This window comes from Mobula hypostoma, chromosome 1 (assembly GCF_963921235.1).
Source record: "Mobula hypostoma chromosome 1, sMobHyp1.1, whole genome shotgun sequence".
NCBI lineage: Eukaryota > Metazoa > Chordata > Chondrichthyes > Myliobatiformes > Myliobatidae > Mobula > Mobula hypostoma.
In genome coordinates, this window is record NC_086097.1 from 92,149,668 (window position 1) to 92,168,735 (window position 19,068).

Sequence of the window (19,068 nt, forward strand, 5' to 3'; positions counted from 1 at the left end):
GTCAGATTTCAAGCCAGGCTCCCTTTAAGTCACAAGGGCCACCCATGCATCTCCTGCATGAGTGGCCCATGAACAGTACATGGCGCATATGTGTAAATAAAAATTAGGCAAGTAGTTCCGTGAATTGCCTGCCATTGGATGTGACTGAGCGTGCATGATACCAGAGAACCACAAACAAAACACATGCACGCCATCCAAAATGCTGATGGAACTCAGCAGATCAGGCACTATCCCTGGAAAGGAATAAACAGTTGACTTTTTGGGCCAAGACCCAGTTCTAATGGAAGGTCACGGCCTGAAACAGCGACCGTTTATTTCTGTCCTGCCTGACCTGCTGAACTCCTCCAGCATTTTGTATGCTTCACTCTGGATATCCACCATCTGCAGAATCTCTTGTGTTAACAACATGTATAGGTTCTGTGCAATTTAAATCATCTCCAATATTCATGGTGAACTACATTCCTGTTTCTAGCATGTATTCCTTCTGCAGTTCCAGATATTTATTGCTAGAGGTCACTCATGTCCTATCTAGTTGCCTATGCAAGCACACGCTCCATTCATTACCCAATTCCTGATATGACTAAGCTATTTATTACAATGATACAGTACAGGAGTTGAGCTGTCCATAATCAGTCTTAATTACATCTTAAACTATGAACAACATGAACTTAAACTAAGGACCAGAGGAAACACAAGTTCCAATAATAAGTTGGCCTTATCATGTACTCGATATGTTAAGGTGAAAATGCAGAGGACATTTCCCATTACCAGACATCCCACCCTGCAAAAACTCATTTCAGGGAGGTAGTACCATCAATTTGTGGGAGACTCCAGGAACTTCCGGCAGAGGTGGGACGTCTGCATCACAATGAGGCCAGAGAGCATTAACACTATATCAAGCATCACATTTACCATCCGGAGCATCCCAGTGATTCTGTTTACTTCACACAGCCACAGGCCTGTTACCCTTGTCTGTTGGAGGGACAGGTGACATGGGAGCTGTGTAGCCTTGGTTGTAGCGAGAACTTGGGCCTCAAGCCTCAGGTTTGCCTGCTGCTACAGACCAGGGAAGATGTGGAAGTGTTTACAGCGTGGTGTTCAAGCTTGGCTGAGGCCTGGCCACTCCTATTGATGCTGCCCTCCTGTGTTTGAGCGGTGGAATGACAGGCTGGGTTGCGTGTATCTATATACTGCTGGGAGACTACACCATCCATTGCCGGACAGTGAATATTTTGAGTGAATATGCTTCTTTGCTCACTATTTTGAATTCTGTCTCTTGCTATTTTTGAATGTTTGCTTGATATTTTGAGTATTTTGCACCTCAGCCTTAGAGGAACACTGTCTTCCTCAGCTGTATTTATGTATGGTTTGAGTGATAATAAAACTTGATTTGATTTGATTCATTTATGACCATCTACATTCACCCATCTGTTACATAGGTCAGAGCACTGCAGCCATTTCCCTGATGATACAGATTCCTTTCATTGTGCTAACCACCCTCCATTACAAAAAGTCTCACATAGAGAACATCTTTTCTAGTACTCTAAGTATACTGAAAAAGAACCTTTCCATTACATAGGCCATACAGAACATGCCATTCATTACAATGACCATATAGAATTTGCTATCCACGACAGTGATTATATGGGACATGCATTATTACAATGACCCTGTGGAACACACCGCCCATTATACTAACCATGTCAGACATGCTATCCATAACACTGACCATACAAATATCCCATTGTCCATTAAAGGGAAGCATTCTGGCTTAGAAAGTTCACTGCCCAACTCCAACAAGCAAACGGTGCTAAGTTATTCCGAACATGCTTAACCTATTGCCAGATATTACTGCATCTGGGTCTCTTGGCACCCAGTGCCAAACACAATCCCCATCTTTCAGGCTGGATGTCCATCAGCAATGAGAGCTCATTCTCAGGGTAAAATTACCTTAAACCCTGTCAACAGCAGTACAGGAATCATCTCCAGCATGAATTTCAACTGCACTGGTCTTACCCACTCACAGAACATCTAACTTTTACTAGTCCTGTTTGCTTCCTTTGTCTGAAGTTGCATTATCTAGAGGACTGTCTGCAGTCCTTGTTCTTCATCTATTGGTTATCTCTTGAACACAGCTTCACTTGTTTGCCTGCACTGCTTTGTTTGTGGAAGTCAAGGTTACAAGTCTTCAGAATTATCCCAGGTTGCTGCTGGTGACCTCTGCCACACCTCAGTTTAATGCTCACTGCTGCATTAAGGAGGTAAAGTCCTTAACCCAGAGTCTCTGCTCAAAGAAAGATGATTTCATCTACTATTAATATGGCTCTTGGGAATCAATACAGAGTTCCCAAAGCATAGTTGTTCACAGACTAGACTGATGAGGTGTTTGCTTCCTACAGAAAATTACCTGACAAGTTGCTGTAATCTTGGAGATTCTTCTGTGGAGCCCTTACCAAAGAACATGCAGGTAAGCCCACCACCAGACTGAACAGGTTTGTCTCAATCTTCCTGGAGCACACCCCTATTTACCAAACATCACTACAACATCCATTGTGTAAGCAGCAGCATTCTCCAGTTTCTGGAGCTGTGCTGTTTGTCCTCTTCTGTGCTCTTTTAAAGCTAACAGCTTCACGGATACGAGGCTAAGCAAGATGTTACAGTAGAGTGAAAGAGTGTGTAAATGGGATTAGTACAGGTTGGCATGGACACAGAGGGCTGAAGAGCCTATTTCTATACTGCAAGGCTCTATGCCCTGAAACTGGTATAGCATGGCACGTCACAGAACCACAGGATCATTGTAGTATACAAGGGCAATAAGCTTGTTGAGTCCACGCCATTTCTAAACAAGAGCAATCCCACTGACTATTGTCCCCACTCCCCCACCTTCATCACGGATCACTGCACACTCCTTCAGAATCGTATCCAGGTCTTTGAACTACAACTGAATCTGCCTGGCCACTATCCCCAGCAACACGTTCCTAAAAATTTCCTGTTTGGAAACATGTTTCCTCATATCGCTCTTGGTTCTTTTGCAAATCTCTTTCATTCTGTGTCCATTAGCTTTTGATGCTCTGTCAATGGGAGCAGATTCCCCGTCTCTACAGTGTTGATGGCCTTCCCATTATTCAGATTGTGTTGGCACATGGCCAAGTGGTTAAGGCATTCGTCTAGTGATTTGAAGGTCGCTAGTTCGAACCTTGGCTGAGGCAGTGTGTGTGTCCTTGAGCAAGGCACTTAACCACACATTGCTCTGTGATGACATCGGTGCCAAGCTGTATTGGCCCTAATGCCCTTCCCTTGGACAACGTGGTGGCGTGGAGAGGGGAGACTTGCAGCATTGGCAACTGCCGGTCTTCCATACAGCCTTGCCCAGGCCTGCGCTCTGGAAACCTTCCAAGGTGCAAATCCGTGTTCTCACGAGACTAACGGATGCCTATTTATTATATATATAATTCAATGCTCTGGCCCCTCAAATGGTTTGTTTCAAGGAGAATAATAACATCCTATCCCACCTATCATTCCTGGAATTGTTTTGGGAAATTTTGCTACATCTTTTCCGGTTCTTTCATGTGGCATCCTGGATTGGACACAATACTGTGGCCAAACTAGTTTTACAAAGATTCACTCTGGCTCCTTTGCACTTGCATTCTGCCCAAGAACCTATGTGCCTTTTCAACCACTTTGTCCAACTGCCTTGCCACATAAAATAAATAGTACATAAAATGTAACACTTCACTTTTTGTGGTATTAAATTTCATCTGCCTATCATCTATTTGCCCACCTATTCGACCTTAGTATCTCGTTAAAGTCCATTGTCACGCACTCACAGTTCACTACACCTCCAGGTTTTGTGTCATTTACTAAGTTTAGAAGTTGTGCCAAAGCCACTCATTAATACACACTAGGCAAAAAAGTGGTTCTGATACGATATAGTACCTGGAAAATTCCACGTACACTTCTAGTCCAGGAAAGCAACCTGTAAGTGCAGCTGTTTCCTATTGCACTGTCACTTATCTATCTGCACCACTAAAGCTCTCTTTAGTCTGTGACCTTCAATTTTATTGACAAGTCTCCAGTGGAGCACGTTATCAGTTACTTTATGGAAATCCAGATATTGCTTATCAACCACACCTCTCTCAATAATCAGCTGTTACTTCAATAAAAAAAGTTCCATCAATACCTTTAACAAATTGATGCTGGCTTTCCTTATTCAATCCACATATCTGTGATTGCTAATTACTTTTGGTTAGTGTTTCTAGAATTTTCTCCATCATTGGTTTGTGATTATTAGTTTTAAACCTACACTGCTTTTGGAACAAGTGTATAATATTTTGCAGTTTTCAGTCCTCAGATGCCACTGGCACTCTCCATTTTCACAAAAACACAGGTAAATAGGAGCAGGAATAAGGCATTTGGCCTCTCAGGCCTGCACCGTCATTCAGAATGATCATAACTGATCTATATTGGCCTTGATTCTACTCCTGTGCCAGTTCCACATAACCCTCAATTCCTCAATCTTCAAAATATTGATCTATCTTCACCTCAAGAATATCAAATGATCTAGTCTCCACCACGCTCAGATGCAGATAATTCCATAGGGTTCACTGCCCCTTGACCAGTCCTTATTTTGTAGCTATGTCCTCTTTTCTGTGGCTCTCCCACCTCCTTAATCTCCTTAAGATGCACGTATCTGGACAGGCAGTTTAGCCACTTAATAGTGTAGTTAATCTTCCTAGTGCCTTCCCATTTTGATTCTTATCCCATCTAGGATCTATCTCTCGCTCCATTAACTCTACTCTATGTATGTGGCTGTAACTCTGCCCCGGTTTGCACATGGATATCTAATTTCACAGGGAAACTTGATCAAGGAGTTCGGGAATACTGACATTGGAAGACTGCATTCCTTAAGGAATCTTTAAAAGCAGAGTTAGGGTTGCACATAATGTTGATTTAGCATGATTAAAATATAATAAAGTAATTTCAAGACCCCAACTTGATGGTGAGTTGAAATAGATAATGATGACTAAGTGTACTATTACTAATCATACTGAATAATTCTGCAAGACAGCATGTTCTGTGATCTGTTCCTACCTGTGCAGCTAACGTTATCCTGGGCTAAAATTTTGCCAGCCTGGCACAGACACAGTATCATCTTTGACTTTCTCTCCCATATGCAGTTGTCCGACTCACAGTGGCTGCAGTTGATATGGATCTGAATTTCAGCTTCTCCATGGCTTTCCATTGCTGTAAGGACAGAAGGACAACATTACTCACAGGAGGAAGAGACATGAAAGGAAACTACTTTAAACCGCACTGGACATCCAGCTGTGAAATGAATCTCAGGTAGAGTGTAGGTTTGGTGAAAACTTCTGCTCCTTGCTTTGGGGCAGCTAAGTGGCACAGATGATGGGGCTGATTCTTCGTGGTATCAGCGATCCAGGTTCACTTTGGCACTGTCTGTGTGGAGTTCTCAAATTCTCTGAGACCACATGGGCTTGCTCTAGATGCTGCAGTTTCCTCCCACGTTCCAATCACGTGCAGGTCGATAGGTTAATTGGCTGCTGTAAATGATCCTTTATATAGATGAGTGTGTGGAGAATCAGGGTGGAGTAAAAGAGCATGTGGAAGAGAATAAGATACAGGGCAGATAAGTGGGATTGATAGGATTGGCGTAGACATGATGGGCCAAGTGTTCATAAGCCCACGTGAAAATATGAAACAATTTGCTAATCACAAGAGGTTCTGCAGGTGCTGGAAATCCAGAGCAACACACAGTGCTGGAGAACCTAGCTGGTCAGACAGCATATCTGGAGGGGAATGAGCAGTCAACAATTCAGGCTGAGACTCTTCATCAGGGCACGTGAAAGCTCTCCCCCTGAGAAAGTCAAGAAGGAGATTCTATTTTTAGAATAAGAATCAATCTATTTACATGACGTTTGGTTAAGTCTTCATACAAATCAATGGAATTCTCTTCCAAAACTCACTTTAAATCTTTGACGCAATGAAATTGGTGGATCAGGTCAATGAACGGAGTTATGTTATTGATCAACCTTGAACTCAATGAACAGCAGCTTAGGTTGAAACCATTGGATGGGCCACTCCTATTCCTCTGTTTCAACTGTGGCGCTTGAACTCCTCCTTGGCTACTGAAGATAATTCTCATCAGCCTGCAAGCCAAACCCTTTCACACCGACACCGAGCCAAAGTGGAAAGCAAATAAATTATTTTTCAAGAAGTTACCTTTTCAAGAACTGTTTCAATGATTTATTGAAATAAATGTTCCTTTCAATGTGTAAGCAACATCAAAACCAACTGGCAGCATGTCTATGCACTTTACCTGCTAATGGGAGGAGGTAAAGCTCTCCAGCTTGATTAACAAATGAAATTCCGTCATGGCCATCAGCGCTAATGTGATCAGTTTTTGATGCATTCCCACCTGAAAGAGGGCACAGAAACTCAGAGCTGCAGGTTTACTCCTTACACAGCTGATAAAGGGGCTCATTTATAAGGCTTCAGACTTCACAGTACAGTTCACACTGCTCAGCTAGGATACAATGGACCCTCACTTCCAGAGATTTCAGCTCATAAAGTTGGAGATTCTACTAGTTAAGTGGAATGTTAAATTGAAGCTCCTGCTGAGTATAGATGATCCCATTTCACTGTTTTGAAGAAATAAAAATCATTCTCTTTGTCCTGGTCAATATTTATCTCACAGTCAACCTTGTGCAATTGGACCCTTGATCTCCTCACTTGTAGACCCCAATCAGGTCGGATTGGCAACAACATCTCCACAATCTCCATCAGCTCAGGTGCACCACAAGTCTGTGTGCTTAGCTCCCTGCACAGCTCCAATACCATATTCAAGTTTGCTGACAACACCACTATCATAGGCTGAATCGAAGGTGGTGAGGAATCTGCATATGGGAGGGAGATTGAAAATCTAGCTGAGTGGTGCCATAACTACAGCCTCTTGCCCAATGCCAGCAAGACCATGGAGTTGATTATTGACTTCAAGAGAAGGAAAGCAGGGGTCCATGAGCCTGTCCTCGTCAGTGGATCAGATGTGGAGAGGTTCAGCAACTCCAAATTCCTCGGTGTTATTATTTTGGAGGTCCTGTTCTGGGCCCCGTATGCAAGTGCAATTATGAAGAGAGCACTGCAGTGCCTCTACTTCCTTAGATGTCATACTGAATCTCCACAATCTCCTAAGATTTTGACAAACTTCTATATATGTGGAGTGGAGAGTATATTGACTGGCTGCATGGAAACAGCAATGCCCTTGGTCAGAAAATCCTACAAAAGTAGTGGCGACAGCCCAGGCTGTCATGTGTAAAGCTCTCCCCACTATTGAGCCCATCTACATGAGATGCCGTCACAGGAAAGCAGCACCCATCCAATATCAGGGACCCCACCCTCCAGGATATGCTCTCTTCTTGCTGCTGCCTTCAGGAGGGTGGTACAGGAATCTTTGGGCTCACACCACCAGGTTCAAGTACAGTTATTACCCCTCAACCATCAGGCTTTTCAACTAGTGGGGATAACTTCACTCACCCCATCACTGAACTGTTCTCACAACCTATTGGCTCACTTTCAAGGGCTCTTTTTTCATGTTCTCAATATTTATTGCTTATTTATTTATTATTATTATTATTATTTTTTATATTTTCACAATTTGTCTCCTTCTGCTCTCTGGTTGAGTGCCCAAGTTGGGCAGACTTTCACTGATTCTGATTTGGTTACTATTCTATAGGTCTATTGAGTATGCCCACAAGAAATTGAATCTCAGGGCTGTATATGGTACTTTGATAATAAATTTACTTTGAACCTTAAATCAAGGGACTGCTAATTATCTCACTGGTGTCTGTGGTAATCTCTTTGGCCCTTTAATCACAGCAACAGCAACTACGTTTCAAGAGTACCTGTACAACACTTAAAGGATATTTTGTGCCAATGAGCAGGTACCTAACAACTCTGACATTTCAGTTTATGGTTCTACTAAAGGTAGCCGGTTAAGTAAACAACACACAGGAAGAATCGGATCTGGCAAAGGAGTTCTCTGTGCAGAATTACAGGCAGAAGATCCTGTGTGTTCCAGCATCAACATAAAGGCAAGGAGCCAGTCATGCAACCTTCCTCACAGCTGGAGGTTCCATTCATTGCTCCGTATCGGAGCAGCTTTTCAGAAACAGGGACAGGAACCGGCCATAAAAAAGCGCAGCGACCCATCATTTAAATACAATAATGAGGGAGAAGGGATTATTTATCTCAGCTGGAAGCAAGGAAGTTGTTTGAATAGAAATATTCTTGAATTTTCTGCATGGCTGTAATATTGTTTGCTAAACTTGTATAATTGCCTCATCATTTATAATGAACAGACACAGCAACCTGAATCGCAGAGTTTTCTTGGAGGAGTGTCAACTGCATCTTAGCCTACGGCATTTTGTGGTTCAGTGATGCGGGCTGCTCTGGGGAAGCAGAGGGCTGTAAAACAAAGGGGCGCTTAACTGAGCTTCGAACTCTGCGTCTGTCATCAGGATGAAGGAAAATTCTCCCACATGTTAATATCAAAGCAGGCCGCAGCAATTGAACAGGGGCGCTACGAGAGTAAGCCAGGGTGGAGTTAACCGTGGTAATTGTAAGACATCTCCGCAGAAAGCGAAAAATGAGCTGAAAGCAAGCAGAGATGAAAGGCAACTACATAATCCTAAACCTTTACATACAAGTCAGTTCATGAACACAGTGTGGTTGGTAGGGCTCACCTGTGTATCCACCACCTCCTCCTCCAGACGTACAAGCTCCACCACCCCCTCCAAATCCACCATGTGTTGCCCACCCCAGTTTCTCCAATGCCCGGGGGCACGCACTGCCCCCACTCGCACCTTCCACCAGAGACTTTCCTGACCAGGGAAACTTTGTGACGTCATTCCAACCTCCGCCTCCGCCTGCAGGACAGAAGTTCCAGGGAAAGAAGTTAAGATAAGGACGAACAGTTCCACCCATTCACAATAATCCACTGGACAACCACTTGAACAATAGCTATGCTGGTGTGACTTGGAAACTAAGTGTTGGAATTGTCACCCGTATACCCAAAGCTGGAGCTCAGACTATGCAAACAACAGGAATTCTGCAGATGCTGGAAATTCAAGCAAGATACATCAAAGTTGCTGGTGAACGCAGCAGGCCAAGCAGCATCTATAGGAAGAGGTGCAGTCGGTCTCGGCCTGAAACGTCGACTGCACCTCTTCCTATAGATGCTGCTTGGCCTGCTGCGTTCACCAGCAACTTTGATGTATGTAGCTCAGACTATGGCTGACTTAGAGTGGTGCATTTTCCAGACAGATCCTGCCATGGTAACACTGACTCCAGAATCAAGTGTTGCTCAAACTTTTGACTTGCAGAATTGTAGAAAACCTAAAAGCACACTGACAAATGTATCCCCATCAGCTCTCTCCCCCAGTGGGACACTGTGGCAGGCCTGTCCCTCCAGTACCGAACCCCAGTAGTTTACACTGACAGACATGTTCCCACCAGTACTGCCCCAGTGTTTTATACTGACAGGCCTGTCCCCACCAGCTTTTTAGCCCAGTGATAGAACTGTTCCCATCAGTACTCTTCCCTCCAGTATTACTCTGAGATAGACTTGTCCCTACTGGTCTGTTCCCCCAGTGTTTCACACTGACAGACCTGTTCCCACCCCAGTCACTACTGTCTCCAGTGGGTTACACTGAGGGAGACCTGTTCCCCACCAGCACAGTCACACAGTCCTCTACATTGTTGGACTTCTCCCCACCTTTACCTAAAAAATCTGTGCGCGCAGTTTTTGAAATTTTTAAGGTCACGAATGGCCAATAAATGTGGCCTTTTCAGTGTTGCTCTCATATCAACATCTTGTTACCAGTTGCTGATCATGAGAACAACAAACAAAAACAAAGTAAGGCCAACACATTTGTCCCTACAAAATAGGTCCGGCTTTGGCTATAGCGTTATGTTTGAATAGGGTTATGTTTGAAAAGTGTGTGACAAAACCTACAGCAGAGATTCGAAGAACAAGAGATTACCAAAATTTTCATAACACGCTAATGAGACGTCTCGACCTATTTCTTTCCTCTCACTGACCTGCTGCCCCTACTTGGCCATTGTATCCAGGCACTGATGTATCATTTTCATATTGTTCCATTCGATGGACATCCATCGAGTAATTTGGGTCTTCCAGGTACGCCTTTCCTCCCCCACCTGCCGCAATGAGCAATGGCACTTGGATGCCATTCTCCATCTGAATAAAGTGACAGAGTTCAATTGTTTCACGTAAATATTTTGTTCTGCAGAAGTGTTCTAGTACTTGGATGTAGCTTCAAAACATAGTAATTGTGTAATCTTAGAGTCATATAGGGTAATACAGTATAGAAACAGGCCTTCTCCATGCTGACCACAGCATCCTTCCTGCTAATTCGAGTTGCCTGTAATCCCTCCAAGCCCCTCCCTTCCATGGATGTACCTATCCAAATGCCTCTAAAATATTTCAGCTGTCCACACTTTGATGACTTCTTCTGGAAGCACATTCCAGGTACTCACTATTCTCTGTGTAAAAAGTCTTTCAAAAAATCCCTTTTAAAAAATCTCTTTTCAAAGCCTTTGATTTGCTGTTAAAGTACAGATGTTGGCTAATAACATATTTCACTATATGATAAGGTTTTTTTTTCCTTTTTTCTTTCTTTACCAAACAGCTTCGATCTTGGTAGTCGGCTTAGATTCTTTTTTTGTATAATAAATTATCATATTTCAATATTACGATTTAATTTAATTTACATGAATATAGGGTAATGAGATCGCAAGTGTGATTCAAATATAATGTATTTGGTATTATTTTCTTTTTTTGACTTATATATTCTTGTACTCTGTATTCTTCTATGTAGAAATTAATAAAAATATTGAAAAAGAGATAAAAAGATAAATCTCTCTCTCCCTCTTACCTTGCATCTGTGCCCTCTAGTTTTGGACTCCACAATCCTAGGGAAAAGATCGTGACCGTCCATCTTGTTAGTACATTACTGAATAAGAGCTGTACTGTCAGAGATGCTTCTAAATTTCATGGGTTTGCATACAATGGACTCTGCTTTTTTCACTATAATTGTGTTCACCCTTGCATAATTTGTGATCAATTAATATTTTTCTTGTGAATACTGTGCCTGTGATGCTACTCCAAGTTTTCCATTACACCTGTGCATACATGTACTTGGGCACTTGAAACTGAACTCTAATCTGTCTTTGATTTGTGAAAGAAAATCCCCAATAACATCAGGTACCCGATACCGCAGAGATTTTGATGGAGACGAGGGACTTCTCTTCAATTTCCCAACTAAAGACTTTTGTGGCAGTTATGAATGCTCATTTAAATACATGTGATGTTCTCATTAACATGTGCATGAGTGTGCAAACATCTAGTTGTCTATCTCAAAAGAGTTTGTATACCTTAAAAATGTATGTTGCTCCACCACCTCCACCTCCACCTCCTGCCCATTCTAACATGGCTTTATTATTGTTGTAGTCATCTTCAATGATGGAAGATTCTCCCAAGCAGATCTTCTGAGTCACTTGGTCTTTCTGAAGAGAGAAGCAGAGATGTTATTAGCTTCAAGACCTTGCTGGGCACGCTCAGCCATTCTATAGATTGTAGCTTGCTCTTAATATCATCTAATAAGTGGAAACTATGTAAATATGAAGGAACAAATGCAAAAGGATATGTTGACAGGTTACATAGTCACAGAAGAACAGGAATACTACTACAGGAGGTGCTACTGCAGTTGTACAAGGCCTTGGTGAGACTACACCTGGAGTATTGTGTGCAGTTTTGGTCTCCTAATCAGAGGAAAGACATCCTTGCCATAGAGGGAGTACAAAGAAGGTTCACCAGATTGATTCCTGGGATGGCAGGACTTTCATATGATGAAAGACTGGATCAACTAGGCTTATACTCTCTGGAATTTAGAAGATTGAGGGGGGAATCTGATTGAAACATATAAAATTCTAAAGGGATTGGACAGGCTAGATGCAGGAAGATTGTTCCCGATGTTGGGGAAGTCCAGAACGAGGGGTCACAGTTTGAGGATAAAGGGGAAGCCTTTTAGGACCGAGATGAGGAAAAACTTCTTCACACAGAGAGTGGTGAATCTGTGGAATTCTCTGCCCCAGGAAACAGTTGAGGCCAGTTCATTGGCTATATTTAAGAGGGAGTTAGATAAGGCCCTTGTGGCTAAAGGGATCAGGGGGTATGGAGAGAACGCAGATACAGGGTTCTGAGTTGGATGATCAGTCATAATTATACTGAATGGCGGTACAGGCTCGAAGGGCCGAATGGCCTACTCCTGCACCTATTTTCTATGTTTCTATGTTTCTAATAGGCCTTTTAGACTATTTCACTCTTCACTGAAATTAGTGCTGATCTCTGATTCAACTCCTACATTTGCTTTTACCCCCATTTCTCTGATACAACTTTTTATCAAAAATCTACCAACCTCAGGCTTAAAAGTATCTGATTGAACATCAATTGCTGATTATTAATTACATACACTTCGTTTATAGAAACATTTTCCTAACTTCACATGGAATAAAGTCACTGAAATATTATCTGACTCAAATGTTTCTCCAGTAATTCCACTGCAAGCTTACCCATTCTTTGGGGCACTCCTCTGTTTTCGTGGATGTTTGTGAAGAAAAAGAATTTCAGGATGTATATTATGTGCATTTCTCTAACATTAAATATACCTATTGTAATGTTGACTCTGTTTTACTCTCTCCACAGACACTACCTGATCTTTTGGGCATTTTCAGCATTTTCTGTTTGGTTTCAGGAGGAGCTTTGACCTGTATTTCACAGTTTTTAAATGCCTCTTTATCCTCTAACTCCCTTCATGAATTATTCACCATGAGGCTCTGCAAATATTCTGATTATTTTTTAACAAGATATTGGTGACTACTGTGTTAGTTTTCATCACCCTGCTTTAGGAACAATGCCATTAAGCTGGAAAGGATGCGGAGGAGATCTACGAGGGGCTGAGTTATGGAGAGGGGTTGAGTGGGTTGGGCGTTTACTCACTGGACTGTAGGAGAATGGAGGGGGATACTATAGAAGTGTATAGAATCATAAGGGGCAGAGGTAGGGTGAATGCAACATCTTCCCCCCTCTCTGGCCCCCCAAAGTTGGGGAATTGAGAACTAGGAGACATAGTTTTAGGGCGAGAAGTGAGAGACAATAGGAACCTGAAGGACAACTATTAGAGGAATGAGAGGCTCATTATAGGATGCACATGGAGGGTTTGCAGAGGGAGCAGAAGAGATTTACCAGGATACTGCTTGGGGCATAAGGAAAGGTTGAATAAACTTGGGTTGTTTTCTCTGAAGCAGGAGAGACTGAGGATTGACTTGATAGGAGTTTATAAGATAAGGGCGGCGAGCACAACGTGGTTAGCACAACGCTCTACAGTACCAGTGACTCGGGTTCAATTCCCGACGCCATCTGTAAGGAGTTTGTATGTTCACCCCGTGACCATGTGGATTTCCTCCGGGTGCTCTGGTTTCCTCCCACCATCCAAAACTGTACCAGTTGATAGATTAATTGCTCATTGTAAATTGTCCTGTGATTGGGCTAGTGTTAAATCGGGGGTGGCTGGGCAGCACCGATTGAGGGGCCGGGAGGGCCTATTTGCCCCGTATCCCAATAAATAAAAAATCTTAAATTAAGGGTTATAAGAGGCATAGACAGAGTAGAGACTGATATCTTTTTCCCAGGTCAAAATATCTGATATAAGAGGGCATGCACTTAAGGTGAGAGGGGATAAGTTAAAAGAGAGGTGTGGGGCAAATGTTTGTTTACAGGGTGAGTGGTGGTGCCTAGAACTTGCTGCCCAGGGTGGTTGAGGAGCCCCTGTCATCGTGCAGAGAATTTACAAGCTCCCTACGTACAGTGGTGGGATTGAACCCGGGTATGCTGGCACTTAAATCGTGTTTTACTAACTGTTACGCCAACAGTGGTGCTCCAAATAAATAAATAACATTTAAAAAGCACAAAGGAGAGGCTGATAAGGAAATTGGTCAAATGCACAACTGGAATTTACTCAGATGGGCAACTTGGTCAGCGTGGACCAGCTGATCTGAAGGGCTCATCTCTGTATGGCCCTATGACCTGTGTGAACTTGGATTCACCCTGTCAGAGATATTCACTCGGTCCTATCAATACCTCAGCTCCCCCTCCACTCCGGCAAAGTGGGTCTCACCCTGACCTCCAATGCTGTTTGTTTGGAGTTTGCATGTTCTCCTGCATGGCTTTTTCTTTTCTGGGTGCTCTGTTTTATTTTCTGTTTTCTGAAGATCGGAGCGGTTAGCAAAATGCTATTGCAGCATCACTGGCCCAGGTTCAATTCTGCAGCCATCTGAAAATTGCTGCAGGTTTCCCCTTGTGTGGGTGAATGGTGGAATCTGGGGAGGTTTAGGAAGAGAATATTGGAAAATAAATGAGGCAATGGGATTGGTGGGTTACTTTGAAATCTAGTCTAGATTAGATGGACTGAATGTCCTATCTGTGTTATAGTTTACTTATTTGGAGATACAGCCAGCGTAGAACAGCCCAGCAACTCACCTATCTAATTATGAGAAACAGAGTTAATGTTTCCAGTCGGAGACCCTTGTCATAACTGTAAAAGTTAAACGAAAACAGGTCTCTGACTGGAAACATAAACTCTGTTTCTCCCTCCACGGTGCTACTGCCTGACTTTCAGATGTTTCCAACATTTTCTGCTTTTATTTCTTTGCTTCACTCCTGATCTCAATGACCGTGCGCTTTGTGCACAACATAGGGACTTTGGACGAGTCCAGTCCCATCTGGTGTCTTGTCTGCCCTACTCCACACTGGCTATCTCACACCCAGCCCTGCTGACACAGTCTCAGGGATTTATCAACAGAGAACCAATTCACAATGTCATCAGGGAAAATGTGTGGAGACTAGGAAGATTGTGAAGTCTGAAGATAAAGTCCAAAGACCCCTACACCCCAACACTGTCTATCCATTGAACTTTATAGGATGTATATTCAATACACGTAACTGTGCACCACTTACAGTGGATAGTCTTAGCTCAGCCATCAATCCAGAGTGATTAAAATCGTGGATGCACAGGGCAAAAGAAGGCAAGGTAACTTCTCAAAAGGGTAAGTAAACCCATTGAGGGATACAAAATCAAGGACAAGAAGTTTAAAACTGTGAACTTCAAGACTTCAGGACCTTGAAGCTCTTCTGTTGAATATTCAAAATGCTCTACTTAGGCTCTCTGGAGAAAACCTTGAATCATTTCACAGAAAAAAAAGTGATGCGGTTTGTTTAAAATGACCCAGAGCAGAAACATCAGGCTGTAGATTGTGCTTCAGCTTTAAGTGAGATGAGTTTGATTGCCATTCATCAGTCAGTAGTACATGAATTCTGAATGAGGAGGCGTTAATGATACAACGATACATCGATCCTGAATGAGGAGAAGTTCTTGATACGAGGATCCTGAAATCAGGAGGAGGGAAGTGCAATGAATTTGCTACAATAATCCATGGCAATCTCTGACCAAATAGCTAAGGGCACCGAATAACCTGAGTGCTCCCATCAGCCACACACTACCGACCTCACTGCCGACAAAGCAAGATAGCAAATCACAATTAAGCCTGAGTCCTTTCAGAAATAGAAATATTAGACAAATTAGCAGAACCTGCTCATGTTTTGGATTAATGACCCTTCCTTCTCAGAGTTGGCTGAGTTCTTTCAGCATTTCAGTTTTAGTTCCAGATTTTGAAACTCTAGTTAGGCTGCATCTGGAGTATTGCATTCAATTCTGGTCACCCTGTTTTAGGAAGGATGTGGAGGTTTTGGAGAAGATGCAGAAGAGGTTTACTAGGATGCCGCCTCAATTAGAAGGCATGAGCTATTGCGAGAGGCTGGATAATCTTGGGTTGGGAACATTTGTGTCCTTTTCTCTGGAGCAGAGGAGGCTGAGGTTCATAAGATTATGCAAGGCACAGATAGAGTGGATAAACGGTATTATTTTTCCCAGGGTCAAAGCGTGCAATACCAGAGGGCATGTGTTACAGCTGAGGGGGGAAGTTCTTTTTTACTTGGCTGGGTGCCGGGAATGTGCTACCAAGACTGGTAGTGGTGGCAGATATGACAGAATCATTTAAGCAGCCCTTAGATAGGCACATGAATGTGCAGGGAATGGAGGGATATGGCCCATGCGCAGTCAGAAGGGATTCATGTAATTAGACATAAAGTAATAATTAGTTAAGCACAACATTGTGGGCAGAAGGGCGTGTTCCTCCGCTGTACTCTTCTATGTTCTACTCCAGCAAGTGCTGAGCTGGCATCTCTGTCGAGATCGTGCTTTAGGCTTAGTGGTTTTCTAAGTTTGTAGGGATGGTTTTGGAAACAAGGCGAGTTAGGGATCAGGTTAGAATTTAGAGACAGTGATGTGGGGAAGTTAGACTTCAGACTAAGGTTTAGGCACAGGGATGTGGAGGAGTTAGAGGTCTGACCTCCACTCCAGGTTCAAAGGTCAGAGATGTGGGTAGGTGACAAAGGACATCTGGAGTCAAAGTCTCAGCTCTAACCTTGAAGACGAGCAATGTGGACATGGAATGAAGGACATCTGGAGTCTACATCTTCGCTCCGCACTCGAAGGTCAACAGCATGGAATGGTGATGAAAGACATCCTTTGATGTCTGTCTGTACCTGAACTGAACGTCCATGAAAGCAGGAGACATGAGGGCCAGTCAGTCTACGCACCTGGAGTTCGAGCCTGAAATTCGGTGTCCTGTCATTGGCTAGTCCAGGGCTTGATACTGAAGACTGGAGCCCAAAGGTTGATCAGAAGTTTGGAAATCAAAGCCCGATGGCTGAAGCTTGAAGACTAGAGGCTGTCCAGGATTTGGAGGACATTCCACGTGTGAGGGTGAGATGGGGGGGTGGAGAGGGAAAGTGGGAGGGAGGGAAGTGGGACTTGTTTTGCTGTTGTTCCATGTTGTTCTGTCAAGCATTGTGAGCATGCTACGTCAGTTCAAAGTTCAAAGTAAAATTTATTATCAGCATACGTACACGTCACCACATACAACCCTGAGATTGTGTTACTGCGGGGAATTTGCACTGGAATTTGTTGCATCCCTAGGTGTGTTGGTTGTAAATGCAAATGACGCTTTCCACGGAATGTTCTGCTAAACATGTGATAAGTAACCCTGAATCAGCACCCGCAGGTTTTATATATTTTCTCTGGATCCTATTCAGACCTAATGCTTCATCCCAGTGCCTTAATGGGGTGATCTGCTCACCTTCCTGCTCTTGATGCATACCCTCTGTGAGTAACACATTCGGTTGCTTGCAACAGCCGGTTGCTCTGATGCATCTGGTATGAAAGACCATCCACTTACCCCAGGGCAAGCGTCCTCTCCTTGCTGTCCAATGAGGATATAAAGAAGTTCATCCTTCTTCAGATGAAAGATGGCTGAAATGATGATCCCATGTGACCTCTTGTTGCTGTTCCGGGCACCTTTGCCCCCTGCTGCTCCATAAGCGAACAGACTGGAGAAGAGGGATTGGAGAAGGACTAATGAGATCAGGAAGCTGGGACTAACCATTCAGGCTTGCTGGACTGGGCACTTCCACTACTGGCTTAATCCTGTTAGAACTACACTTGGAAGTAACAGGTATCATTGGTAAAGCCAGTATTCAAATATGTGTTCAATTTTGACCACCCTGTTGTCGGAAAGATGTGGTTAAATTGGAAAGAGTACAAGAAAGATCTACTGGACTGTTGCCAGGACTTGGACTGAGTCATAAGGAGAGCTTAGACAGACAGGGCCTTTACTCATTGAAGCAGGGGAGACTGAAGAGTGATCTCAGAGACGTATATAAAATCGTATGGAGCATAGAGAGGGTGAGTGGTCTCTTTGCAGGGTTGAGGAATCAAAAAGTAGAACATATAGTTTTAGGGTTAGAGGTGAAAGACGTTGAAGGGCTTATTTTTAAGAGGTCATAGGTTAAATTTTATTTATTTATTGACATACAGAGTGGAGTGGGCTTTTCTGGCCCTTTGAGTCACACCACTCAGCTAATACGCCAATCTAATGCTAACCTAATCACAGGACAACTTACAATGACCAGTTAACCTTAAGGGTAAAAAGTGAAATATTTGAGGGGAACCTGAGGGGGAGTTTCTTCATTCAGAGGGTGCTGCAAGTGTGGAACTTAGTTGTCAGTGGAAGTGGTGGATGTGGGCTCAATTCAACAGTTATGAGAAGTTTGGATAAGTACATGGATGGGAGGGCTATGGTCCAGGTGTGGGTCTATGGGACTAGGCACAATAACTGTACAGCATGGTCCAGATGGGCTGAAAGGCCTGTTTCTATGCTGTAGCGTTCCATTATGATTCTATGACTGGGATGAAAGGATTAAACAGGATCTGCAGGATTCAGAATTCAATAAGACCAGCAGTCTCTGGCTGGGAAGTCCACTCACTCCTTGTCCCAGATCACGTTAGCCTGATCCTGCCTCAGTAACCCCACATACCTGTGCCAACATCAGAGATGGTTCTGCTTACACATATTTGTTGGTTGCTGGCACTCGCCACATCTGGATGCCCTTGAGAGGCCCTTCTGGCTCGATCCCCACGGAGACGTTCGAGTGACGGTAGGCATTGTTGCACTGCGCCTGGGTGGGGCCGTTTGGACCACTTGCCCCACAGGATGTGAAGAGCCAAGCCATGTCAGAGGAGTCTGCAGTGGGATGAGGTACATTGTTTTTCACACAGCCATCCATAACCACATGCTTTGTTCACAAAGTTCACAGGAGTACATTTAATATCAAAATACGTATACTATGCACAACCTCAAGATTCCTCTCCTTACGGGCAGCCACAAAACAAGGAAACCCAATCCAACTCATTCATAAACAGAAGACCGTCAAACACCCAGTGCACGGGGGGTGGGGAGAGAAAGCTAATTGTGCAAAACAATAAAAATAAGCAAATGATATTGAGAACTGAATTTCAC

At 43.4% G+C, this 19,068-nt stretch overlaps 1 protein-coding gene across 5 annotated transcripts in view; it reads right to left on the minus strand.

Moving 5' to 3' along the window:
* ltk (leukocyte receptor tyrosine kinase) overlaps nt 1-19,068 on the minus strand; it is a 252,845-nt gene that overhangs the window by 65,362 nt on the left and 168,415 nt on the right. For all 5 annotated transcript variants that reach the window (XM_063052657.1, XM_063052650.1, XM_063052662.1 and 2 more), the window contains 7 exons: nt 18,618-18,792; nt 17,449-17,599; nt 11,470-11,601; nt 10,117-10,273; nt 8,760-8,942; nt 6,338-6,436; nt 5,092-5,244 (listed from right to left, as the gene is read on the minus strand). In XM_063052657.1, coding sequence (XP_062908727.1) covers nt 5,092-5,244; nt 6,338-6,436; nt 8,760-8,942; nt 10,117-10,273; nt 11,470-11,601; nt 17,449-17,599; nt 18,618-18,792 — 1,050 coding nt within the window. The remainder of the gene's footprint in view (nt 1-5,091; nt 5,245-6,337; nt 6,437-8,759; nt 8,943-10,116; nt 10,274-11,469; nt 11,602-17,448; nt 17,600-18,617; nt 18,793-19,068) is intronic.